Source organism: Betta splendens, chromosome 19, assembly GCF_900634795.4.
Source record: "Betta splendens chromosome 19, fBetSpl5.4, whole genome shotgun sequence".
NCBI lineage: Eukaryota > Metazoa > Chordata > Actinopteri > Anabantiformes > Osphronemidae > Betta > Betta splendens.
In genome coordinates, this window is record NC_040898.2 from 4,316,439 (window position 1) to 4,343,307 (window position 26,869).

Genomic DNA, 26,869 nt, shown 5'->3' on the forward strand with positions numbered 1-26,869 from the left:
ATGAGCTGTGGGGGCTCTCGATGCACCCAATCACGTTTGGAATCTCTGAAATGAAAAGTAATGAAGTAATACGGAAAGTGTGCGTGTGTGCAGTACGTCCGAAGTTTCCGTATTAAAATATGTGCCATAGATTATCATAGAAAGGACAAACCTAACCCTCAAAAATTTCCTGATGCAAAAAACAAAGAGCTACGCACATAATGCTTTCTGTGGTAAGTGCAGACCCGCGTTTGTTAAGTTTGAGATGAAATGTTTCAAATGGTTCGTTAAATACAGTAACGACTCTTTAGAAAAACGATAACACTCCCTCCTTCAAATAAATCTTATATTAAAATCATATGAAAAAAACATCGATACGTGGCTTTATGACCCTCTCACGGTGGAAAAAACTATACTAAGCTGCGCCTCCACGTCCACGGGCTCGTCATCAAACGGACACGTCCTGCTCAGTAACCTCCGAAACGAACTTACCCCAAAACATAACCTGCTCCGGAGCAGGTTATGTTCAGAGAGTAAGTTGCTATGGTTACAAACATACCCTGAAAGTTACCTCCGTTTTGGGGACCGAGAGCTGAGGTTAACACTAACTTACCCTCAAACTTACCTGTGTATGTTACATAACCCGCTTTCTGGAACACACCCCTGGATAGAGACTCTGCTTTGCGGCATTCACTGCGGAAAAACTGTAAATATTCAGACAACATTAAATACTTTACCGCATTCACTCTATTAGTTGAATTAGCAAATTTTACGCCGGAAAAGGTTTTGATGGAAAGAATTTTGGAGACCTTGAGGCGGAACTTTTGTTTCGTAGCCGTCAGGTTTCTTTACCATGTAACACAGTCAGCGAGAAGGCGGTAAAAGTTGAGATATAGCTTGTCAAGTATAAGTTTCGTTCTTAGTTGTTATTGGGGCCAACGAGGTATGTCACTATTTTGTTTGTATGTATATATAGTCTATAAACTGCGGTGCGCTATTCGTGCGATACTTGGTGTAACGACCGCGGTGAAGTTAGTTTGACGTTGGACGTTCAACAGGCATTCGACCGAAAGTACCTCCAGGCAAGCGGTCCGTATTTGAACAAGTGATCCGCATTTCGAGTTCGCTACGCGGACACAGTACGAGATCGCTCTGCACATGAAGTCGCTGACTTGGGGACCGTCGATAAATTATCTGGATTTTCAGGAAATTGATAATTCAATAGCGTCAGAACCATATGACCTACTGGTTCAAAAACCTTCTCCAAAATGTGTGTCTACATCTCTTTCACAAGGCACAACCTTTTTATAAGGAAATTGTCATGTTGCATATTTTTCTATAATATTTTTGTATTAATATTAGAGTAATATTTCAATACCATCCACACCATTTGACCTACTGTACTAGTTCAAAACCTGCTCCAAAATCATCTGTGTCTACATCTCCTTCACAAGGCACAGCCATTTTTATGAGGAAATAGTCATGTTGCATATTTTTCCATAATATTTCAGTATAAATAGAACTGTAATATTTCAATACCGTCCAAGCCATGTGACCTACTGTTTCAAAACCTGCTCCAAAATTGTATATTTCCTTCACAAGGCACAGCCATTTGTATGAGGATGAAGTCATCTTGCAGACTTTTCAATAATATTTTAGTAGTAATATTACAGTAATATTTCAATACTATTAACACCATATGACCTATGTAAGAGCCACTGAGTATGGATTAAAGTCTTGGAACAAGAAGCCCCTGGTAACGGAATGCTTTGTCAAGATATCAGACATCATTCAGTATTGGACCGAGTTGTGTTTAAAATCAATAAACGATCTTTTGACCATAAAGGCAGTGGATCCTCTTATCAGGTGGATCTGCATAAATAGGATCAAGAAGATTGAACTGCGCGTCAGAACCCGACAACTAGCGAGCTAAGTGGCCTTCAGAGTTGTGGACGTGGTAAACGGCCACTACATTCAAGTCAAAAACTTTGAACATAAGATCGACAAAGTTGGATGTGTTGATGATTATTGATGAGTGGATCGAACATGCAGAGTCAGAAAGGGAAAGTATGAATACATATGATGAAGAAGTGACTCCCATGGATAGTGTATCTGCGGTGACTAGACTGAGTAGAAAATCCCGCAGCAAGGGATCTAGCGCATCTTCTGCATCTTCAGCACGCTTGAGAGCAGAAGCTAAACGTGCAGAACTGGAAGCCAAAGCAGCTGCGCTTACACAGAGGACAGCTTTAGCCCTAAAGGAAGCACAGAGCAGAGAAGGAGGAGTTGGAAATCAAAACAGCTTTGGCAGTTACCAATGCTATGATAAAGGTGTATGAAGATTATGACACTCACGAAAGTGAACGAAAAGATCCAGTAGAAGAAAATACAGAAGGTAAATTTTCGCTCAAACCTACAACAGAGATGGAGAAGATGCATACAGCTGCGTCAGTAAGACCAAAGGTTTAGAGGTCAATGGACTCGAGCGTAGCAGATGGGGGGCGCCTGCAACTGCAAAGTAGCACCACAAATGACATCTACGGATTTATGAAGCAGCAGAGAGACATCACGGAGATGCTGGTAAGACACCATCAGGTTGCTCAGCTGCCGCAGCATGATGTTCCTGTTTTTTGTGGTGATCCACTGGACTTCAGATCATTTCTTAAGGCATTTGGTCATGCAGTGGGATCAAGAACTAACAGCAGCTTGGATAAGCTTTTTTGGAACAGTACACAAGAGGTGAGCCACAGGATCTTGTGAAAGGATGTCAGCATGCGCTGACCCCTGCCGCTATGCGTTTGTTGGAAGACCGCTATGGCAATGCATTAAAACTCGCAGCAGCGTTGATGGAAAGGTTGTTTAAATGGCCACAAATAACACCAGAGGATGCTGCTGCACTCAACAGTTTTTCACTGTTCCTCTTAAGTTGTCGTAACGCACTGGAAGATGTGGATTATATGGAAGAGTTAGATAACCCAACCAACATGAGAGCCATCATCTCAAAGTTGCCCTACAAGATTAGGGAAAAATGGGAGAGCAGTGGCTTTTGAGATACAGGAACGAAATCATAAGAGAGAGAGGTTTGCGGATTTGGTTACCTTTGTGGACAGGCAGGCAAAGATTGTCACAGATCCTCTCTTTGGATTTACAAGGTCCTGCAATCGAAAGGAAAGAAAGGAGGATGCACGTAGGTGACAAAGCAGGAGGGAAAAAATAAAAGGAAGCAGCTTCGCAGCAAATGTGCCAAAAGAGTAAGAAAATAAGAAATCAAAGGAAAGGGCAGATAGCAACGTTGCCCATGCTCAACCATGCCTGTTCTGCAAAGGAAATCATGCACTAGTGGAGTGTCATCATGTTGCAGAATGCTCCTATAAAGATAAGCTGGACTTCGTTCGCAAGTCTGGTCTTTGCTTTGGATGCCTAAGGCGGGGGCATATGAGTAAGGACTGCAAAAGGATAATGACATGTCAAGTATGCTTAGAAAAGCACCCAAGCATGTTACATATTCCAAGAGTGCTCGGACAAGCAAGTGTAAAAGGCCTGGATGAAGTCAATTTAGAGCAATCAGTTGTCTCAAGTGCACTCGTGAATTTAGATAAGAAAGAAACTCCTGAAAACGGGGCTGGAGGCCAATGTGTCCTTGCTGTTCTGCCAGTTTACGTCAAGGCAAGGAGTGGCAACAAAGTCGTGAAAACCTATGCTTTTGTGGATCCTGGCAGTTCTGCAACTTTCTGTACAGAGGCTTTAGCAAGCAAGCTAAATCTTCAGGGAAAAGGAACCAAACTTTTATTGACTACCATATGTTCAACCAAACAGGTGGGAAGTTCCTTCATTAGAGACCTACAAGTTTGTCGGCTAAAGGAACTTGCCAAAGGTTTTCACACAGAGGAGCATCCCGGTGGCAAAGGAGAACATTCCTCTTCAAAGAGACAATAAAAAATGGCCTTATCTTCAAGAGGTGAAGATTCCACAAATAGATGCAGAGATAGGTCTCCTTATTGGTAGTGATGTGCATGATGCATTTGAGCCATGGAAAGTTATTCATAGCCAGTGTAACGGTTCTTCTGTGAAGACAAAGCTTGGATGGACTGTAAATTGACCACTTAGAGAATGCAGTGAGCAGCAACATGAGGTTTCTGTGAACCGTATTTCAGTGGAAACGGTGGAAAATCTGCTCATGCAGCAGTACAGAGCCAACTTCCCTGAACATCACTGCAATGACAAGTTAGAAATGTCGCAAGAAGACAAGCGTGTCATCAGCCTGGTATCTAATTCTGTTCGGCATGAAAATGGGCACTATTACATTAACCTCCCAACAAAAGGACAACTGATCAATATGCCAAACAACAAAGATGTTGCAAAACAGCGTGCAATAACTTTCAAGAAAAGACTCAGCAAAGATTCGGGTTTCCGGCAAGAGTATAAAGTCTGTATCGATGAGCTGTTAAGCCAGGGATATGCCATCAAAGTACCACAGGAGCAGTTGGATCGGCAGGATGGCAGAGTGTGTTATATCCCACACCAAGGAGTATACCATCCACAAAAGAAAAAACTACCATCCAAAAAAGAAAGGGTGGTGTTTGACTGTGCAGCCAGGTACCAGGGAACATAGCTTAACCAGGAGCTGATTCAAGGCCCAGATCTAACAAACACTCTCGTTGGAGTATTAAGAATAATAAGAATAAGAAAACCTTTAATAGTCCCGCAGTGGGGAAATTACCTCTCACAACAGCAGTACAGATGAGTGAGAATACAGGTACAGAACAGTTTGTGTTGGCACAGTACAAAGCACTACAGTACAGTGCAGTACAAAGCAGTACAGTACAGTTAGAGTGAGTATGAGGTCATTGCAGGGTTATTGCACAGTAATAGGTATAAGATTTGTGCCGGTAACAATATACATGATTGTTCACAGATTTACACAAATATTGTGCAGAGCAGGTTGCTACTGTATATAAACCACTGATGCAGTGGTTGAGTGACTGTGGTGGGATATGGTCAACAGTTCTGATTATACAGCCTGACAGCAGCAGGTAGGAAGGATCTACGATATCTCTTTTTCGCACAGCGAGGGTGGATCAGTCTGCTACTGAAGCTGCTCTTCAGAGCAGAAAGTGAGTCCTCCAGTCGGTGAGAGACCTGGTCCATGATGGATGTCAGTTTAGCCATGACCCTTCTCTCACCCACCTCCTGAACCGTGTCCAGAGTGCAGCCCAGGACAGAGCTGGACTTTTGATGATCCTGTCCAGTCTCCTCCTGTCCCTCGCTGTGATGCTGCTGCCCCAGCAGACCGCACCGTACAGGATGGCTGATGCCACCACAGAGTCATAGAAGGTCTTCAGGAGTGGCCCTCTCACTCCAAAAGACCGCAGTCTCCTCAGCAGGTAGAGTCTGCTCTAACCCTTCCTGTACAGTGCATCCGTGTTATGAGTCCAATCCAGTTTATTGTTCAGATGCACACCCAGGTACTTGTAAGAGTCCACTCTCTCAATGTCCCTTCCCTGGATGTGCATCGGTGGTATGACAGCAGGCTGCCGTCTGCGGAAATCCAATACCATCTCCTTCGTTTTCCCTGCATTGATCAGGAGGTGGTTCCACTGGCACCAGTCCACAAAGTTCTGAGTGAGTCCTCTGTACTCTGCATCGTCATCATCGGTGATCAGTCCGACGATCGCTGAGTCATCAGAGAACTTCTGCAGAACACAGCTGTCCGTGTTGTGCCTGAAGTCTGACGTGTAGAGGGTGAAGAGGAAGGGGGCCAGTACAGTCCCCTGTGGGGCCCCCCACACTGCAGGTCAGAGTGTCATAACAACATAACAAGGTTCAGACAGGATTACATTGCAATAATGGCAGACGTGAAAGCTATGTACCACCGAGTGAGAGTTCTAGAGGAGGACACAGACTTGCTCCGCTTCCTATGGTGGCCAGAAGGCGATGTGACACAGGAAATGGTGGAATACAAAATGGTGGTGCATCTGTTTGGTGCTACCTCTTCTGCTAGCTGTGCTAACCTTGCCCCGAGGAAGACAGCCGAAGATAATAGAACTGGGGCATCAATAGAGACAGTTAACACAGTTCTTAAAAACTTTTACGTGGACGACTGTTTAAAATCAGTCGGCAATGACTCGGATGCAATCATGCCGAGAAAGTAGCTCACGTCGTTGTGCTCTTCAGGAGGGTTTCACCTTACCAAGTGGGCAAGCAACAGTATAATTTTTTGCAAAGTATCCCGGAGCAGGAAAGAGCCAAAACATTCAAAGATCTGGACCTGGCTAAAGACGCTCCTCCTGTTGAAAGAGCACTGGGTGGGTTGTGGTGCATTGAGACAGACTGTTTCAAATTTAACCTTAACCTTAGTGAAAGGACAGACACAAGAAGAGGTGTTTTGTCACTGGTAAGCTCTGTATATGGTTTATGGCTTCAGTTATCTTGCCAGCTAAGATCTTCCTGCAGCAGCTGTGTAAACAAAGGTTGACATGGGACGAAAGTTTCCCGACTCAGTTCATGCAGTCCTGGACCAGCTGGGTTAATCAACTGCCTTTGCTTAAAACGTCAAGGTAAGGAGATGCACACACCTGAGGGTTTTGGCCACATTGTCAAAGCACAGTTGCACCATTTCACAGACGCTAGTAAGGTTGGATATGGGACCGTGTCGTTCCTAAAGTTGACAAACTGCAATAAGGAGACACATTGTGTGTTCATGATGGGGAAGGCAAGGGTGGCCCCACTGAAGCAGACTACAATCCTGCGCATGGAGTTGACTGCAGCCGTAATGGCCGTGAACATGGACAAGATGTTGCAGAAGGAGCTGCCGCTACAGGATTCTGTTTTTTGGACAGACAGCACTGCAGTATTGAAGTACATCGCAAATTAGACATTACGTATGAAGAACTTTGTGGCTAATAGAGTTAGCATCATTGAAGAAACAACAGAAGTGGAGCAGTGGGGATACATTAAGTCAAAGGAGAACCCAGCTGACTATGCCTCTCGTGGACTGATTGCAGAGCAGTTCATGAGCAATCAGAGCTGGATGAAAGGGCCGACGTTTCTGAAAGAATCAGAATACCAATGGCCAGGTCAAAGAGAAAGTACAAAACTTGCAGAAGAGGATGAGGAAGTAAGAGCAACTGTAAATGTGCACTGTGTAGCTGTAACTGACTCTGCTAGCGCGACTGATAAGTTCATGAATCATTATAGCAGCTGGCATAGGCTGAAAAGAGCAGTAGCATGGATGCTCAAACTCAGAAAGAACCTGTTGTGGTTGAGTAAAAAGCGTCAAGTGCTGGAAGCTGTAACTCATCAGCACGATGCTCGTACAGGTGGACAAGCGACCAGTTTAAAGGGCGGCAGCATGGAATTAGATAAGGAACCTTTAACACTGGCAAACCTTAACGATGCAGAAAAGGAGATTGTTGATTGAAATTCTGTAAGCGGCATAGCTTCAAGGAAGAGATCTCCGCATTGGAGAAAGGGCAAGTCTCTAGTAGAAGAAACAGCCCAATCCACAAGCTGGACCCTGTTTTGCAGGATGGCATATTGAGAGTGAGTGGCCGGCTTGGTAAGTCAGCGATGCCTGAGGATTCCAAGCATCCCATCATCATGCCGAATGGCCTGCACCCAACGACTTTCCTTCTCAGGGATATACATGAGAAAGTAGGTCACTCTGGCAGAAATTATATGCTTTCAAGATTACGCCAGAGATTTTAGATTCCTGCAGCCAACTCAGCAGTGAGAAGACTCATGTCCAGGTGTGTTGTATGTAAAAGGACACAAGCAAAGGTTCAGAATCAAAAAATAGCAGATTTGCCTACAGATAGGCTGATTCCAGATGAACCTCCTTTTACCAACATAGGTGTGGATTACTTTGGACCTATAGAAACTAAAAGAGGACGTGGCACTGTTAAAAGGTATGGCGTGCTGTTTACCTGTCTGACAACCCGAGTGGTGCATCCGGAGATCGCACACACGCTGGACACAGACTCATGCATAAACGCAGTCAGACGTTTCATATGCAGAAGGGGTCAAACAGCTATTATGAGATCTGACAACGGTACCAATCTGGTCAGTACCGAAAGGGAGCTGCATTTGAGCATGCAGCTGTGGAATCAAGCTAAGATACAAGATGCTCTTGCACAGAAAGGAGTGCAATGGATCTTCAACCCACCTGCAGGGCCTCATTCGGGGGCGTGTGGGAGAGACAAGTTAAATCAGTAAAAAAGGTACTGAAGTCTGTCCTGCATGAGAAAACAACAGATGACGAGGGCTTACAGACTTTTATGTGCGAAGTTGAGTACATACTTAACGACAGACCACTGACTGTGTCATCAGGTGACGTAAATGACTCTGAGGCGCTGATGCCTAACCATCTGCTCTTGTTGAAGAAACAACCCCTGTTGCCTCCAGGATTGTTTGACAAAGACGATTGCTATTCTCGGCGAAGGTGGCGGCAGGTGCAGTACCTTGCTGACTTGTTTTGGAAAAGGTGGGTGCGTGAGTATCTGCCTACCTTACAAGAGCGTCAGAAGTGGCATACAATCAAGCAGAATCTTGCACCAGGAGACATTGTGATTATTCTGGACAATAATGCCCCACGGGGGTCGTGGGTTTAGGGAAAGGTGGTGCAGACAATGCCAGACAGTGAAGGTCTAGTTCGTAGAGTGTTGGTTAAGACCAAGTCTGGTACTATGGAGAGGCCTGTGGATAAACTGTGTCTCATTTGTAAAATGGATGCATAGATAATTTTATGTGATAATGTTGTTTTTGTCACGCAAACTACTAACACTAAGTGTTTGTGTTTTTTCTACATCGTTCTGAAGTTATGTTTGGTAGATTTAATGTGGCTCTTATTGTGTAAGGTATGTTTGGAGTAATTATGGTCCCTTCAGTCCTATAATTAGGGGCTGGAATTGTGAGAGCCACTAAGTAACATGTGTTTAATTTGGTTATTTTGGTTTATTGTTAATGCATGGCCTCATTGTTGTTTCATTCATTGTACGATTAGTTTTATATAGTGCCAAGATGCTTGTTCTCCGTGTTATTGGTAAGGCGTAGTGCTTACCTCCAAGCAGCAGGCAGCGCTATTGTAAGTGGAGGAAAGCATGCGCAGGTAATAAGAAGTGAAGAAGAGGCGCTGGCTAGGTGGTTCGAAATAAGTTTTTGACCATACTCAAATGAACAGAAATTTTCTTGGAACAAGCAGCCCCTGGTAACGTAAGGCTTTGTCAGGATATCAGACATCGTTCGTTATTGGACCGAGTTGTGTTAAAATCAATAAACAATATTTTGACCATAAAAGCAGTGGATCTTCTTATCAGGTGGATCTGCATAAATAGGATCAAGAAGAGTGAACGGCGCTTCAGAACCCGACACCTAGCGAGCTAAGTGTCCTTCAGAGTTGTGGACGTGGTAAACGGCCACTACAACCTACTAGTTCAAAACCTCCTCCAAAATTTGTGTCTACATCTCCTTTACAGGGCGCAACCATTTTTATGAGGAAATAGTCATGTTGGATATTTCTCTATAATACTTTAGTATAAATAATGATGCAATATTTCAATACCGCCCAACCCATGTGACCTACTGGTTCAAAACCTGCTCCAAAACCTGTGTCTATATCTCCTTGTTAGGGCACAACCATTTTTGAGGAAATAGTCATGTATATTTTTCTATAAAATTTTAGTATAAATATTACAGTAATATTTCAATACCATCCACACCATATGACCTACTAGTTCAAACCCTGCTCCAAAATGTGCGTCTACATCTCACCATCTCAGTCTGGACTCTCTGACTGTTTCTTATACATGCAACGTGAGCTGTCCCACTGAGGAGCTTCTTCCTGATTCTGTTCAATTTTGTCACTCATAACCTCAGCATTTTCAACTCCTCTACCTCTTTCTTTGCCTTTTGTCTCTTTCTCACTGCTATCGTCTCCAACCCACAGAGCAGAGCTGGTCTCACCACTGTCTTGAAAACCTGCACCTTTTTTACCTCATGGCATCAGTGATGCTCTTACAGGGCATGAAACCATACTGCTGCTCACAAATCTCCACCTTATTCCTGAGCCTTGCCTCCACTACTCTTTCTCACATCTTCATTGTGTGGGTCATTAACTTTATTCCTCTGTGGTTGCTGCAGTTCTGCGTGTCACCCTTGTTCTTAAAGATCGACACCAGAACACTTCTCCATTTTTCAGGCATCTTCTCACTATCAACCAAACTGGATGGAAACTCCACCACTGTCTCTTCTGGACACTTTCACACCTCTACAGGTACGTCGTACAGCCTTCCCACTCTTCATCCTTCTCAGAGCTTTTCCCACCTCATCCTTTCTAATTTCTGCTATTTCCTGCTCCACAACCTCCACATCTTCCTCCCTTCTTTCCCTTCATTCTTTCCTTCTCCTCATTCATCATCTCCTCAGAATCCTTCCATCTTCTATGCACACTCTCCTGGGCTGTTAGCACCTTTCCATCACTGTCTTTAATCACATTTATTTGTTGCACATCCTTCCCATCTCTATCTCTCTGTCTGGCTTGCCTGTACAAGTCCTTTTCTCCTTCCTTTGTGTGTAACCTGTCATACAGTTCATTGTAAGCTTTCTGTTTGGCCTTTGCCACCTCCCTCTTCACTCTGCGCTGTGCTTCCTTGTAGCCTGTCTACTTTCCTCAGTCCTTTCTACATCCCACTTCATTTTAGCCAACCTTTTCCTCTGGATGCATTCCTCTACTTTCCCATTCCACCACCAAGTGTCTTTATCTTTTTACTCCATCCAGATGACACACCCAGCACCTTCCTACCTATTTCTGTGATAACCTCTGCTGTAGTTTCCCAGTCATCTGGAAGATTTTCCTGACCACCCAGAGCCTCCCTCAACTTCTAATTCACAGGTTTCTTCATTCTTTAGCTTCCACCACTTGGTCTTCTGCTCTGTCATCTTACACACCACCATGCGGTGCTGTCTGGCTACACTCTCTCCTACCACCACTTTGCAGTTACTAACTGCTCTCAAATGACCTTGTCTGCATAGGATGTAGTCAACCTGCATACTCCTCCCTGCACTCTTTTACGTTACTCTCTGTTCCTCTCTCTTCCAAAAGTAAGTGTTGACTACAGCCATTTCCATCCTCTTAGCCAAGTCCACCACCATCTGTCTTGTTAATGAATGTTTTCCAATAGTCATAGATTTTACGTAAATAACAGTAATAATCATAGGAACTTGTTTTACAGCAGTTGTCGATCGTAACTTTGACAGGACGCCAAAAATCAGCAGATCTACAGCGACGCATTACAGCATCATGTTTTTTCATACGTGTTTACTCTGCGTCTGCAAAACTGCAGTTTGACTTTTTTTTTGACTGCGCGTTTCATTGTAACTGAGTGGCCGTGTACGTAATCAGCCCGTGTATGTTTCAACATTTTCCTTTCCCATCCGTCCATCCAGCCACTTTCACCAGCTTTTTCGTTTCTCTTGCGATGAGCGGCAAACAGATTTTAATCAAAGCACCGCCTTACAAACCAATAAACCAGGCAAATATATTTGTTTTTTACAAAAAGACAAGGAATTGGATTTAAGATGTTTCTTTGTTTAGAGACGAACGGAAAACAAAAAAGTTGTTCTCTCGTTACCTCTGCTTATCATTTGGTGGAGACATCATCTCTTAAAAGTTACACAAACCTTAATGGCCTATACAGTAGTTTGCATTCACGACCAATGATTGACTCTGAATAAAACGCAAGACGCCGGATGATATGTGACGTGTTTTGGAGTCATGTGTCCAGACACAGAGTGACCAATACACAAATGTGTGGATGTGCAAATGCAGGCTATAAGAGAAACAGGGGAGTGGTGCACTAGATGTAGTGAGAATTTGTTTTGACTGTGCGTGTCATTGTATCTGAATGAGTGGCTGAGATTACTTATTCGGCCCGTGTACGTTTCATCAGTTTGATTTCCCATTCGCCCATCCATCCACCCTCACCGGCTTTCTCGTTTCTCTTGGTATGGGAAGAATTAAATAAAAGCACCGCCTTACAAACTAATAAACCGAGCAAAAAATATTTTTTAAACTTTTTTTTGTTTAGAGAAAAACAAAAAAAAGTAATTCTCACGTTACCTCTGCTTTTAATTTTTAATCGAAGCTTATCCGTGGATGGGTCGTGGGTCAGCAGTCTTAGCAGAGAGCTCCAGGCTGCCGCTTGAATGAAACACGAGATCGAATTATATGTGATGTGTTTCGTACTCAGATGACCTGGATCTGAGTTTGACCTAGCTTTTGTTTGTCTCATGTTTGCTCACAGTCGCAAAGGCAAACTTCACATCCCTTCCCCCTCCTCCGTAGAGCCGCATAGACATGCTAGTGTGTTGCTACCACTCGATCAGCAGGTGAGAAATACTTCAGCTCAGGGACAAAGCTCCATGGGAGACTGGGCAGTATCGGGCGGCGTGATCAGCTGCAGGTCTAAGACTCATTAATGCAGCAAGTAGTTAGTTCTACAAATGTTTAATCTGCAAGAGTAAATGTATGTATTTATCGTAGCTTTCTGGTCTAATTTATTTGTAGCTTGTTTAAAATATGCAGTGCATTTTAAATGGAAATTACTATTATTATTTATTACCTTTATTGTAAACACAATATTAATTGCACAATTTGAACTGGCGAAATGGAATGATTTGTGCTTCTTCCATAATAATCATGGATAATCAAGGAAGAAACTGCAGTTCATAGATGTTATTCAGGGATGGTTTGGTAAAGATTCAGTGCTTTTCAACTGAACTGTCAGCCAAGGTACGTGCATTATCAAATGAATGCACCTGTCAGCGGGGAAGACATCAACTCTATTCAGTCTCCTGCCTAGTTCACACATCTAAATTGGTGTGGTTGCTCTCAGTTACTGCTTGCCCTCAATTACAGCAGCTGTTTAAAGCAGGGAAAAGCGAGTTAGCTGTCCTTGTCGATGCCTTGACAATGTTTTATTGTCTGTAAACGATCTGAACAGTTTTTATAGTTTTACAAGGTGTAATATGACGCTTATGTTTGATCATTGCTCGTATTCCATTTACGGCAGTAAAGAGAACAAGGACTGAATAAGTATGCTGTTAGTTGCTACAATCTTCTGTCAATAAAATATAAAATGTTAAACCTCTGAGCCCTGAGCCACCGTTCAGCTTCTTATTTTAAACTGCCAGAATTTGCCATAACTTACTTACGCACATAACTATACTAAATACTATAATGGTCCGCCACAGGCGACCAGCGGTTCGTAGTCTCGGCAATCCATGCACCAAATATTACGACGATGTTATCTCATGGGTCAAATGATAATGATTAGATGCTGTTTTTCCAATAATTAAAATTGAAAGAGTGCTCCCACTGAGACTCAAACCAGGGACGAAAAACTTTGCAGCCACGCTTCTTAAACACTAGGCTACCTAAGACTTGAAAAGTGGCTGTTCTACAAGAGGCTATGAGACACATTCAACTACGATGTTGTAGGACCAAAAGTGGGAGTCAATTGCCATCTACAGGCCAAAAGGGCGTAACACACTCTTTCACGCAGTGCTGACAAGGTGCTGATGCGTCGGTCACGAAAGCAAACCACGGTGGAGGCTGACACTTTTAATTGCTGTAATAAGACAACAAATATGGTTGTGCCCTAACAAGGAGATATAGACACATATTTTTGAGCAGGTTTTGAACCAGTAGGTCACATGGCTTGGATGGTATTGAAATATTACTGTAATATTTATACAAAAATATTATAGAAGAATATGGAACAGGACTATTTCCTCATACAAATGGTTGTGCCTTGTGAAGAAGATGTAGACACAATTTTGGAGTTTTGAACCAGTAGGTGATATGGTTTGGACGGTATTGAAATATTACAGTAATATTTATGCCAAATTATTATAGAAAAATATACAATATGACTATTTCCTCATAAAATGGTTGTGCCCTAACAAGGAGATATAGACACACATTTTAGAGCAGGTTTTGGACCAGTAGGTAATATGGTTTGGACTGTATTAAAATATTAAATTATTAATTACACTAAAATATTATAGAAAAATATGCAACATGAATATTTCCTCATAAAAATGGTTGTGCCTTTTGAAGGAGATATAGACACAGATTTTGGAGCAGGTTTTGAAACAATAGGTCACATGGCTTAGACGGTATTGAAATATTATAGTTATATTTATACTAAAATATTATAGAAAAATATGCATCGTGACTATTTCCTCACAAAAATGGTTGTGCCTTGTGAAAGAGATGTTGACAGACATTTTGGAGAAGGTTTTGAACCAGTAGGTCATATGGTTCTGACGCTATTGAATTATCAATTTCCTGAAAATCCAGATTTACAGTCCCTAAGTCAACGTCTTCATGTGCAGAGCGATCTCGTACTGTGTCCGCGTAGCAAACACGAAATGTGGATCACTTGCGGTAGGTAGGTCCTTCACAGTACTACTCAGTACTTTATAGACTACTAGCACAGCAAATATCAACGCGTATTACTGCATTCTTTTTGGAATAATCCATTACTAAAATATCAAACAGTGAACAGTCTTGAAACCAATAGCTGAAATTTTACCTCTCATTAAATTAAATTAGTTCCTCAAATTATTAGAACACCATTGTTTCACAGTAGTACTTAGTACTTCATGGACTACTACCACAGCAAATATCATCCTATTTTACTTGATCATTTTGGAATAATCCATTATTAAATTTTCCTACAGTAAATAGCCTTGAAACTTGACCTATAATTAAATAAGTTTCTCAAATTATTAGAACACTGTTCCTTCACAGTGGAACTAGTCAACTACTACCACAGCCAGCATATATCAATCCATATTACTGAATCGTTTTTGTAATAATCCATTACTAAATATTAGACAGTGAACAGCCTTGAAACTAATAGCTGACCTTTGACCTCTCAAAATGAGTTCCTCAAATTAGCACGTATTATTGGAGAAGGATACAAACCATGTTGTGGATAGGAAGAGAAATACAGGGAGGGGGAGAATGTTCACAATGTTCTAGAGGTGAAAAGAGTCTTAGACAAGGTGATGAGCTTAACCTAGAAATCAAAGGGGTGATGGTGAATGTAATCAGTGGGTATGCTCCACAAGTTGGCTGAGAGTTAGAAGAGAAGGAAAGATTCTGGAGTGAGTTTGATGAGGGCATCCTCATCGCCAGAAGAGAGAGGGTAGTGGTTGGAGCAGACTTCATACTACTACTACTACTACATCTTCTTTTGGCTTTTTCCATTCTGCGGTCGCCACAGCGAATCATCCTTTTACCTGTTTCCCTGATAACCTCTGCTGTAGTTTCCCAGTTATCTGAAAACTCTTCCTGACCAGCCAGAGCCTGTCTCAACTACTGCCTAAATTCCTTGTAGGTTTCTTCATTTCTTAGTTTTCACTACTTGGTTTTTCCTTTCTGTACTTCCTTTTGTCTTCTTCCTGATCACCAGAGTCATCTTACACACCACCATGCGGTGCTGTCTGGCTACACACTCTCCTACCACCACTGTGCAGTCAATAACCTCTCTCAAATAAAAACTAAGCCTTGACTACAGCCATTTCCGTCCTCTTTGCAAAGTACATCACCATCTGTCCGTCTAGGTTCCTTTCCTTTTCACCAAACCTGCCCATCACCACCTCGTCACCTCTGTTCCCCTCTCCAACATGCCCATTGAAATGATACTCTCTATGACATTAAACTCATTAAACTTACTCCAGAATCTTTCCTTCTCTTCTAACTCACAGCCAACTCGTGGAGCATACCCACTAACTACATTCACCATCACCCCTTCAATTTCTAGCTTTAAGCTCATTACCCTGTCTGAGACTCTTTTTACAAACTCCCCTTTCAGGATCTTTCTTCTCTCCATCATTTCTGCCAGCTCTCTGCCTTTCCCTGTCATTGTGCCAACGTTAAGAGTCCCTATTCTCAGATCTACGCTCCTGCCTTTCCTGTTCTTCCTCTTCACTCAGAGCTAATACGCAAGCTAGCATTAAATGCCAGTCCAACAGTTTTCCTTGAAGGGAGACACAATAAGGGAAAGAAGATAGATAGAGGCACAGCTGGTGAGCTAGATTGGACCTGGGAAGGGAGGGTGAAAGGGAGAAAGGACAATAGGTCAGAACTCAGGGCTTCATTGCCTCTTGTGGGACCATGGGCTACCCGTGAAATCTCCTCAAGCCTGTCAGACAAGGCTGTCACCATATTAACCAAGTGTTCAGTCTGTCTGCAGATGTTATCCCTTTGTCTCTTGTCCTCCTCGGGCTGAGATGATACTAATCAGTCCCTCCATCCGGGTCATCATCTGATGCTAAGAGATGTTACTTGTCAGTCCATCAATCCAGGCAATACTCTTGTGTAATTCCATCAGCCGAGTAACTATGGCCCCCAGCGACGTTTGTAACTCCACGGCAGGTGGACCTGCCAATAAGCCAGCTGCAGATTTTCCAATCTTCTGATAAAGCAGCACCACCAAAGCCAATTATGATTAGCCCTGTTATCAAAGTCCAAAATTTGAATAGATCCTCTGCATCCTCAATGGACAGAGGCTCCAGACACACCGGGCACCAGGAATCCCACACGTCCCGCACGTAGCCGGAGGCAAGAGTCCCTGAGGTGCAGAGTGGTTCTCACAGAGATTCTTTTATTTGTGAGAAAACTTTATCCAATGCGCTCAGTGACCAGTTGATTAGCTCTGTGTTCAAAAATGTTATTCCATAATAGCAGATCAGGGTGCTCCGAAGTAACAGGACAAGGACACTGCAAGTAAAGTTGAGCAGTGAGAAAACACGTCTGCACTCCTCGAGAGGCGGAAGTAGAAGAGAGATTAGCTAGTTAGTTAAGTAACGGCTGATTTTGTAACTTGTCGTTTACATTGTGTTGTCATTTATTTTAATGCTTTCTATGTATATGTTTTCTTTATTTAGTTCTCACTGTATATAGTGGCATGGTACGTTGAGGAGAGAGAGAAATTAAATCCCTGGATAAAAGAACTATGTCTGAACAATTGATGTGCTAAAAATGAAACTTTTCTGTATTTGTGCGTATGTCTGTGCTGTTTATGACGTTAACAATGACACGTTAGCTGTAACAGACTTTATTACCTGAACCAATATTGATACTGATGTTGATCAAAACTACATAATAGCAGTGTACTATAGTGTGTACTATAACAAAACATTATATCACGTTAACGGTCAGTCTTCATACAGTAGCAAGGCTACAGTCAGATGTCAGCAGCAAATCACACATTAGGTTAAAATCACATAAACCAAATCTTTCTTAACATCACAAACAAACAATCTTTTAATAAATCATAAAACAACTTCTCAAAAATCTAAAATAAAAATAAAAAAAATAAATCATACATTATATTAAATCAACATCAACACTGTTGATGAATAATTAGTTACAGAGCCTTCTGTCTGGAGGTTTGGTCAGCTTTTTCTACTGGCTTTAGCCATGAGCTAAGTTTATGTGATGCAAAAAGTTCTCAGATTCTTGGTTCAGTTTACTAAATGTAACAAAGTAAAGAGTAAAAACCAAATTTAATAAGTTTAATCATAAATGCACTGATTTCAAGAGCAGAGAACTTCGAAAGTCAATCCTGCACACTGTGACCAGGTGAATGTCTGAAGCTATGAAATCACAAGTCTCCTTATGTCCTTTTTCAGGATTCATCCCATTAGGCAAACTTTGTAGGTCCATCACGTTGGTGCTTTGTAGTCACAGCTGAATCTAAAGAAGTTGTGATGATAACACTGAAACTGTTACATATTCTGGAAGATTTGGAAGGTGAAGAATTCCATAAGTTCAAGTGGTGCTTGCAGCAGAATGAAAAACCCATCAAAAGGAGACGACTGGAAAAGGCAACACCATGTGACACCGTGGATGCGATGGTGCACAAGTACGGGCCAACTGGAGCAGTAAAAATGACCCAGAAGATTCTAGAGGAGATCAGCAGGAACGACCTGGTGCAGCGTTTGTCTGACAGCAGCTCAGAACCAGGAGGTGAGTCACAAAAACACCTGAACAGAGAAAAAACCCAAAATGGGTTTTAAAGAAGGAAAGGAAGGAAATTCCCTTATTAGTCCCATGCTCCCCCCATCCCCTGGGGGAGCAGTGGGCTGCCATACAGAACGGCGCCCGGGGAGCTAGTGTGAAGTGTTTCGCTCAAGAACACACTGCAGACCTTTACCTTCCGCGGCCGACACTCTAGCAACTGAGCTACCAGGGCACTTATATGAGGGGAGAGCTCATACGCAGTCCCCCACTAGGACAAATGATCCAGTTGAGATTCCCGCATTTGGGGAATTTGCAGAGGTCAGACAGCCAGAGTGCAAAGGCTGAGCCTCGCCCTGGGTGAACCACCTTCTTGATCATGTTACTGTATCTCCCCTGCCAGGTAAGTATGAACCAATAAACTGAACTTCCTTTAAATATGACAGACAAACAGACAACTGTAGCGGGTCAGAGGAACCAGACTCCTGACTCAGTCTAGTAACTGGGTCTTAAAGAAACATGTTAACTGATGAATGTAGGATCATACTGACCTAGGAACAGCAGCAACAATGGGTCCTCTAGAACTGAACACTATTTGTGGTGTAGCAGCTGAACCAATGTTACTGTTTAACACAGATTCAACTACAGTGACTTTGTTCTAGTTCTAGTTCATAGTTGTTCTCTGCATCTAGTTTGTTACTGGATGTACAGTAGAAGCAGCATCAGGAGCAGCTCAGTGATCTACCAATCACCTAATGATCCTTAACAGCAGTCATTAACAGATTGAATTTGTTTGTTTTGTTGGACCCAGATCTGATGGTTCCAGTACCAGAGCCACGGCCCATCACATATTACCAGCCGATGCTTCAAACAAACCTCCAAGACGAGTTTCTTTGTGTAAAAGAAGGCTGGTCTGAAGACGACCAACGTCTGGATGACATCTACACAGAGCTGTACATCACAGCTGGGCCGGATTCACACATCAACACACAGCATGAGATCCAACAGCTTGAAACGACACAGCAGAAGCAAAGATCAGCAGAGAAGCCAGTGAAGCCCAGTGACCTGTTCAAACATCCCCCTGGTAAAAACAGACGGATCAGAACAGTGTTGACCAATGGAATCGCTGGGATTGGAAAAACAGTCCTTGTGAACAAGTTTGTGTTGGACTGGACCGAAAAAAGGTCCAATCAAGACGTGCATCTGATTTTCCCCTTCACCTTCCGTCAGCTGAATCCACTGAAGGGACAGAAGTTTAGTTTGTCAGAGCTCATTCATGAATGTATCCCAGAAACTGAGTTCATCAGCCTGGAGGCTCTGAATTACATCTTTACACATCTACAGTCAACAGGAAACAGCAACTATGACAAGAGCAGCTTCAAACTTCTGTTTGTGTTTGATGGACTGGACGAGAGTCGCCTCCAACTGGACTGTAGCACCAGTAAGAAAGAGAGGGGTCAATGTAACGCCACAAAGTCCACCTCAGTGGATGAGCTTCTGACAAACCTCATCAGAGGAAAACTCCTACGTTCTGCTCGCATCTGGATCACCACACGACCTGCAGCAGCCAATCAGATTCATCGAGACTTTGTTGACGTGGTGACGGAGGTCAGAGGGTTCACTGACCCACAGAAGGAGGAGTTCTTCAGGAAGAGATTTACAGATGAGGAGCAGAGCAACACAATCATGTCCCACATCAAGACGTCACGAAGCCTCCACATCATGTGCCACATCCCAGTCTTCTGCTGGATCACTGCTACGGTTCTGGAGGATCTGATGGAAACCAGAGAGGGAGTAGAGCTTCCCAAGACCCTGACGGAGATGTACGCAGAGTTCCTGGGGTTTCAAATGGATCGGACCAAAGACAAGTACGGACCAGAACAGAGCAGCAACTACATCAAGTCATTAGCTAAACTGGCTTTTGAGCAGCTGGAAAAGAGAAACTTGATCTTCTATAAGAAAGATCTGAAAAAGAGCGGCATCAATGTCAGAGGAGCCTCAGTGTGTTCAGGAGTGTTCACAGAGATCTTTAAACAGGAGCGAAGAAGGAAAACCAAGGACAAGATGTTCAGCTTTGTTCATCTGAGCGTTCAGGAGTTTCTGGCTGCTGTTCACATGATGCTCTGTTACACCAACGGGAAGATGGAGGAACTGGAGGATTTTTTGAAAGTCTCCAATGCTGCTCTGCATGATATCCTGAATATAACCACGTCTAAATCTCTTCTTAGTAAAAGTGGCCACCTGGACCTGTTTGTTCGCTTCCTTCATGGCCTCTGTCTGGAGTCCAACCAGAGAATCTTAAGAGGTTTGTTCGGTCACACAGAGAACGGTCCAGAAACCATCCAGACAATCATCAATAACCTAAAAGAGATGAACAGTGGTAGAATCTCTCCAGACAGAAGCATCAACATCTTCCACTGTCTGATGGAGATGAATGACCACTCAGTCCATCAGCAGATCCAAGAGTTCCTGAGGTCAGAGAACAGATCAGAGAAGGAACTCTCCTTGATCCAGTGCTCAGCTCTGGCCTACATGCTGCAGATGTCAGAGGAGGTTCTGGATGAGTTGGACCTGAACAAGTACAACACATCAGCGGAGGGACGATGGAGACTGATCCCAGCTGTGAGGAACTGCAGAAAAGCTCAGTAAGTCCAACGTTAATGTGATCATTAATATTCTACAGCAACATTAAGCAGAAGCCTCCGTGTTAAAGAGAAACACTTCACACACACGGAGTGAAAACATCAACTACTGGTTCCTCGAAAATGTCTTTTGTTGAGGATCTGATCAAAGCAGCTGTAAAGTTAGTGGAAATCTTCTTTTTTTTGCTTGATGGAGCTTTAAGTCAAATCCAAAAGAGAAAAAAGTTTCTGCTAAAGACTTTTGACAGTTGACATTTGATCACGGGTGATGGTTGTTTCTTTCAGTGGATGAAATGTCTGCAACATTTAGTTTCTTTGGTTCTTTTACAACTGCTCTTGTTAATCTGAACAGCCTAAACATTCACAAAGTCAGTTTGTATTAGGAACAATTCACATTTTATATTTTCTGTCATCACAGACTTTTTGGCTGTGGACTCACAGAGACTCACTGTGAAGTTGTGGCCTCAGCTCTGACGTCCAACCCGTCACATCTGGCACATCTGGACCTGAGTAACAACAACATGCAGGACTCAGTGGAGGTTCTGTGTGCTGGACTAAAGAGTCCTCACTGTCGACTGGAGACTCTGAGGTCAGAGTTTTGCTGGTTTATTTTTCAGCAGTAGTTTTTCAGTTCATCAGTTCAAGTATCTCTATTTGAATCTAAAATAAAAGGGGCCTGTGTGTTTCAGAAACCTGAAGGTACAGTATGATTGAAAGTTTCAAGCAAATTTTAGTCTCCATGCGTTTGAAGGCTCTTTAGTCGCAATTGATTTGTTTCCCTTAATAGGCGACACTTCAACCTGTGTCTGATGCTTCCTGATGTCTTGATGTCAGACAATAATGTCATTTGTAGAAACACAAACAGGAAACAGGAACATCAGTGATCAGGACAAATCTGACTCATTATTAATGCTTTGATCCACATTTTTGATTCTTTACTCAGATTGAGTCGATGCAGTTTGTCAGAGAGCAGGTGTCATTCTCTGGTCTCAGCTCTGAAGTCCAACCCATCACATCTGACGCAACTGGACCTGAGTGACAACTTCAACCTGCAGGATTCAGGAGTGAAGCATCTGTGTGGTTTTCTGGAGAGTAGTCACTGTCGACTGGAGACTCTGAGGTCAGACTCCATGTTTTAGTTCTGTCAGAGCTTAATGTAATGTGAACGTTGGCTGATGTTCCACACTGAGTGTCCTCATGGTAAAAGTCTGTTTTCTTCTTCTGTGGTTTTGTCCTTTCACTGTTTAGTTTTAGTTTGATTCAGTCATTGTTTCTTTATTTTATTTAATCACTGAGATAAAAAAACAGTAATTGTAATCAGTTCTGGATGTGCTTGTTTGACTCTTTCCGGTTGATTAAATTTAAAATTTTCTTCAGATTGAGGAGCTGCAATTTGTCGAAGATCAGCTGTGATTCTCTGGTCTCAGCTCTGAAGTCCAACCTGTCACATCTGAGACAACTGGACCTCAGTGACAACGACCTGCAGGATTCAGGAGTGAAGCATCTGTGTGGTTTTCTGGAGAGTCGTCACTGTCGACTGGAGACTCTGAGGTCAGACTCCATGTTTTAGTTCTGTGTGAGCTTAATAGTTAAAGTTAAGTTAGTGTTGTTATTGAGAGTTGACTTCAGATGATTGTTGAGTTGAACATGTTCTCAGAGAGAGTGATTGTGAGACACATGACAGAGCAGAAGCAGAAACTGCTCTCTGCTCAGCAGAACCAAACTGTTTCTGCATCAACTTTCTCTTTTAAATCACTACATGGTCTGAGAAGATGCAGCCACTATCAGGTGATGACCGCATCTGTGCTGTGATCCACTAACCACACATTTAACATGTCGTGAGAAAGTTTCTCCCTGTCTCTGTCCAGTGTCTGAACACAGACACAGAGAAACTGGAGGTTAAAGCTTTGACCATTGAGAGACGCTGAAGTTTGTGTTTATCAAAGTTTAGACGGGAACACTTAGTGGTTGTGTGTTGTAACCTGTCAGAGGAAAGCTGTGAAGCCCACTTCTCAGTCCTATAGTCTGAGAGAACTGGCTTACAATACAGTGCAAAACACATCAAAGATATGGCTTTGATAAAACACCTAATTAAAATATTCCTTCATTTCAGTGTCTTCCCGTAACATTCAGTCCAGGTTTTATACTTGTGTATGGAGCATTCAATTCAATTCAATTTTATTTATATAGCGCCAAATCACAACAAAGTTATCTCAAGGCACTTTACAATGTAAGGTTTACGACCTCACACAACTAAACCCAACAAATGCCAGAACAGAACAGACAGAAGAGGTAGAAGGAAACAGAGGAGCTCAGTGTATAAATTAAGTCCCCCAGCAGTCTATGTCTATTGCAGCTTAACTAAGAGATGGTGCCTGTGACTAACAATCATTACCAGTGACCTGAACCATCTCTAACTATAAGCTTTATCCAAAAGGAAGGTTTTAAGCCTAATCTTAAAGGTGGAGAGTGATTCAGCTTCTCGAACCTGAAGAGGGAGCTGGTTCCAGAGGAGAGGAGCTTGGTAGCTAAAAGCTCTGCCTCCCGTTCTACATTTAAAGACTCTAAGAACCACAAGTAGCCCAGCGCTCTGAGAACGAAGTGTTCTGCTGGGAGCATAAGGAACTATGAGGTCTTTAAGATAAGAAGGAGCTTTATCATTGAGCACTTTGTAGGTGAGTAGGAGAATTTTTAATTGTATCCTACATTTTACAGGCAGCCAGTGCAGAGAAGCTAATGTAGGAGAAATGGGATCTCTCTCCTGTCAGAACTCTGGCTCATGATTGCACGATTGCATAGTTACAGTAGCTTGCAGGGAGAAACAGGAAATAAAAGATACACTCAAAAAAAATAATCAGGCCTAAAACGCGGACTTTATGTAATTTAATTACATGTAAATATTACATATAATTTTATCACATAACTACTAGGTAAGCTGTGAAAAAGTTTCACCCTAACCCTTTCAGTCAGGTTAGGGTTATGCCATTAAATAAAGGGTTACATAACGTTATTGTAGTTTTACACATAAACCATATGCTTTTGTTCAGATACCCGATGTACAGGAAATGAGGAACTTCATATTAACTTTACCTATTTCATCAGTTTATGGTTATGTGAAATTATTACATGAATTGTGTTCTCTGCATCTTAACCTATCTCACTGGAGGTGAGCAGCCACATATGAGGCATGCTCCAAGTTTTGGTGGGATCAGTAAGGTTTGAACCACCACCTCTACTGCTTCCTACAGTAGGCTAACCCTATAGCCCACTACATTATATTATATAATTTGAATATAATGTAATTAATAACCAGATCAGCGTGCGGGTCAGACTCCCATTGTGTTGTAAAGTACATTAATAAACTCAAATTACAGAACAAGTGATTATACAGGCAGTAAGACAGTGATTGTCATTGCCCGAATCAGAGTCGAGGTGAACCACAAAAAAAGGCAAACAAGACACTTTAACAAAGTTCTATACAAACACTCCTTCTCCTTAACAACCAACAATAAACAGGGAGGACAAAACACAACTTAATTTTGGCCCTGAGGCCTTAGTGTTGTCAGGATACAGTGTGCCAACTCTGGTAAAGTCTGGTCCTTTGTTTTGAGTCAAGACCTACTGTATGTAACTTTACCATGACCTTACCACAACAGTCATGGTTTAGATTATACAGTACATATGGCTTTGCTACGTACACAGCTTGGTATTTGCTGAAATTGCTACCTGGTTAACACTTATGCACGACTGATTCGCGATGCAACGCTTGGCTAATGGGGTGTCTTCACAGGGCTACAATGCTCAAGTGCATGGTGTGGCTGTGCCAATGATGCACATCTAATAAGCAATATACTGTAATGCATGACTGCCAAGGTACATATAACACAAGTGTTCATGGAAGTCCCCTCAGCAGAGTAACATGGTGTGAGCTTTTCTAGTCCACGCCAGATATGCAGGTCATCCCTCTCCAAGGCAAGGAACACAAGTAATGACCCAGCAAGGGCAGGGTGGATGATTTGGGTTTTTATGTGGGTAGCAGAAGGGCAGGCACAGGTGAGAGGAATTGACATGATTATTGAAGACAGAGGGGAAGAGTAGTAAGTTGGCGCGCTAAACAACATCTTTTGTTTTAACAGTGAGTCTGAACTGTTGATGATAAACTCTTCGAATAGCCATTTAAACTTTTTTAATTACAAATCTTAAATGGACGTATTTTGAAATGTATGATTAATTCTTAATTCACATTTCAAGCAGGGACCAGTTCTTAGTGTTTCTCTCTACTGTAGATGATCAAATGTGCCTCTAATCCAAACTGTAGTATGTAAGTGTGCTTTAACACTGTGTGTTCAGGCTGTCAGGCTGTCTGCTCTCAGAGAAGGCTTGTGTCTCTCTGGCCTCAGCTCTGAGCTCCAACCCCTCCCATCTGAGAGAGCTGGACCTGAGCTACAATCATCCAGGAGACTCAGGAGTGGAGCTGCTGTCTGCTGGAGTCAAGGATCCACACTGGAGACTGGACACTCTCAGGTATGGACACAACTACACACAGTGTCTGATGGAGGAGCAAGTAGGGATGTGGAGCTTTATGAACTTAGAACTCAACCTTGGAGTGTGTGATAATAAACACATTCAGACGTTGCTTCCTGTGGTGTCACATTAGTTTGGAAGTGAAATAGAGAAGTCAAAGCTTTTCTCCACATCACCTCCTGCTCCGTAGATTCCAAGATAAGGATCCAACTCCTTAGTTGTTGCTGAATGTCCATCCCTACATACAAACCTCCATCTGAACACTATCCTACAACAATGTGTGTGTGAGAGCCATGTAATGTCCATGTCTGCATGTCTCTGACCCCCTCCTCCTTTCAGGGTGGAGCCTGGTGGAGTCCAGTATTTGACACCAGGTCTGAGCAAGTGTAAGTGTGTGTTTACTGAGATCAGCAATATTCAACCATCTTCAAACTGTCATGAGTTGTCATCAAACTGATGATAGATCAATAACTGCAGCTGGATTGTGTCTTGTTCTCTCCATCAGATTTCTGTCAACTCACCATCGACACAAACACAGTGAACGGGAAACTACAACTGTCTGACAACAACAGGAAGGTGACACGTGTGAAGGAGTATCAGTCATATCCTGATCATCCATACAGATTTGACCAGTGTCCTCAGCTGCTGTGTAGTAATGGTCTGACTGGTCGCTGTTACTGGGAAGTTGAGTGGAGAAGAGAGGTTCATATATCAGTGAGTTACAAAGGAATCAGAAGGAAAGGAAAGAATGATAACTGTTGGTTTGGATGCAACAATCAGTCCTGGAGTTTGAGCTGCTCCGATGATGGTTACTCTATTAAACACAATAACAACCAAACATCCATCTTCTCTTCTGCATTTAACAAATTAACATCTACCTCCTCTTCCTCCGTGTCTGACAGAGTATCAGTGTATGTGGACTGTCCTGCTGGTTCTCTGTCCTTCTACAGAGTCTCCTCTGACAAACTGATTCACCTTCACACCTTCAACACCACATTCACTGAACCTCTTTATCCTGGGTTTAGGTTCTGTTGGCCTGGTTCCTCAGTGTCTCTGTGTGATGTGTCGTAGTGAGAGTTTGATCCTGTCAGAGAAACGTTGTCACTGTTGAACATAGTTCAGTCTGTTCATGTCTGTCTCATTTTCAAATTCATGTATTAAACCAGTTTCTTTCTGAATCATTATTGTTGTTGTATATTGAACCATCTGAATTTAGTTTGATAAATATATTTTCCAAAGTGTTTATAAGTGATAGAACACCATAAAGCTCATGACTAATAAATATGTTGAATTTTGACTCGAGTTTTTATTGTTTTGTTGATGGTTCATGTTTAGATTAATATTGAATGATTGTCAATGTTTATTTTGATAGTGGTAAATATGTGTTGATACAGTATAGTTTGCATTGTAGTACTTGTTATTATCCACCACATGGAGACATTGGACCAAAACACAGCATCTGAGTTTTTAAACCTGTTGAGCTGTTGCTCTCTAAAGCTGTTTTTCACTTTTTTTTTCCTCAACAGTCTTTAGTATCATTTTTTTAAACATCCAATAGTTTACATGCTTTATTATTTTTGTTATTAGTATTTGATTAGAAAAGTGGTTCTGTGGCCTGTTGTTCTTCATTCCACACTGTTCACTGTGTTGCTCTAAATACAAATAAAATGCATTTACTTGCTACTGCAGGTAA

General features: G+C 42.4%; 1 protein-coding gene and 1 non-coding gene across 3 annotated transcripts; one reads left to right on the forward strand and one right to left on the reverse strand.

Annotated features, from left to right (window-relative positions):
* The first annotated feature begins 37 nt into the window (after positions 1-37).
* LOC114846166 (NACHT, LRR and PYD domains-containing protein 12-like) lies at positions 38-26,357 on the forward strand. 2 transcript variants are annotated; one of them, XM_029134965.3, is made up of 9 exons: positions 38-212; positions 17,683-18,019; positions 18,822-20,655; positions 21,071-21,241; positions 21,596-21,772; positions 22,030-22,203; positions 25,003-25,176; positions 25,516-25,562; positions 25,682-26,357. In XM_029134965.3, the coding sequence occupies exons 2-9, from the start codon at positions 17,761-17,763 to the stop codon at positions 26,245-26,247; spliced, it is 3,402 nt and encodes a 1,133-aa protein (XP_028990798.2). In that variant the 5' UTR covers positions 38-212; positions 17,683-17,760; the 3' UTR covers positions 26,248-26,357. The 2 variants fall into 2 exon arrangements, with proteins under 2 accessions (XP_028990798.2, XP_055360552.1); XM_055504577.1 differs by lacking the exon at positions 38-212 and adding an exon at positions 841-922.
* LOC114846616 (U1 spliceosomal RNA) lies at positions 18,254-18,421 on the reverse strand. The gene has a single exon (XR_003784085.1). It is a non-coding gene; the product is annotated as a U1 spliceosomal RNA (small nuclear RNA).
* Positions 26,358-26,869: the final 512 nt, after the last annotated feature.

Excerpts from the sequence above, each read along its gene's own strand:
- LOC114846166 (XM_029134965.3), top strand. The coding sequence starts at position 17,761 with ATGATAACACTGAAACTGTTACATATTCTGGAAGATTTGGAAGGTGAA. Across the intron at positions 21,773-22,029 it reads TGTCGACTGGAGACTCTGAG|ATTGAGGAGCTGCAATTTGT; the intron begins GTCAGACTCCAT and ends AATTTTCTTCAG. Across the intron at positions 25,177-25,515 it reads TGGAGACTGGACACTCTCAG|GGTGGAGCCTGGTGGAGTCC; the intron begins GTATGGACACAA and ends TCCTCCTTTCAG.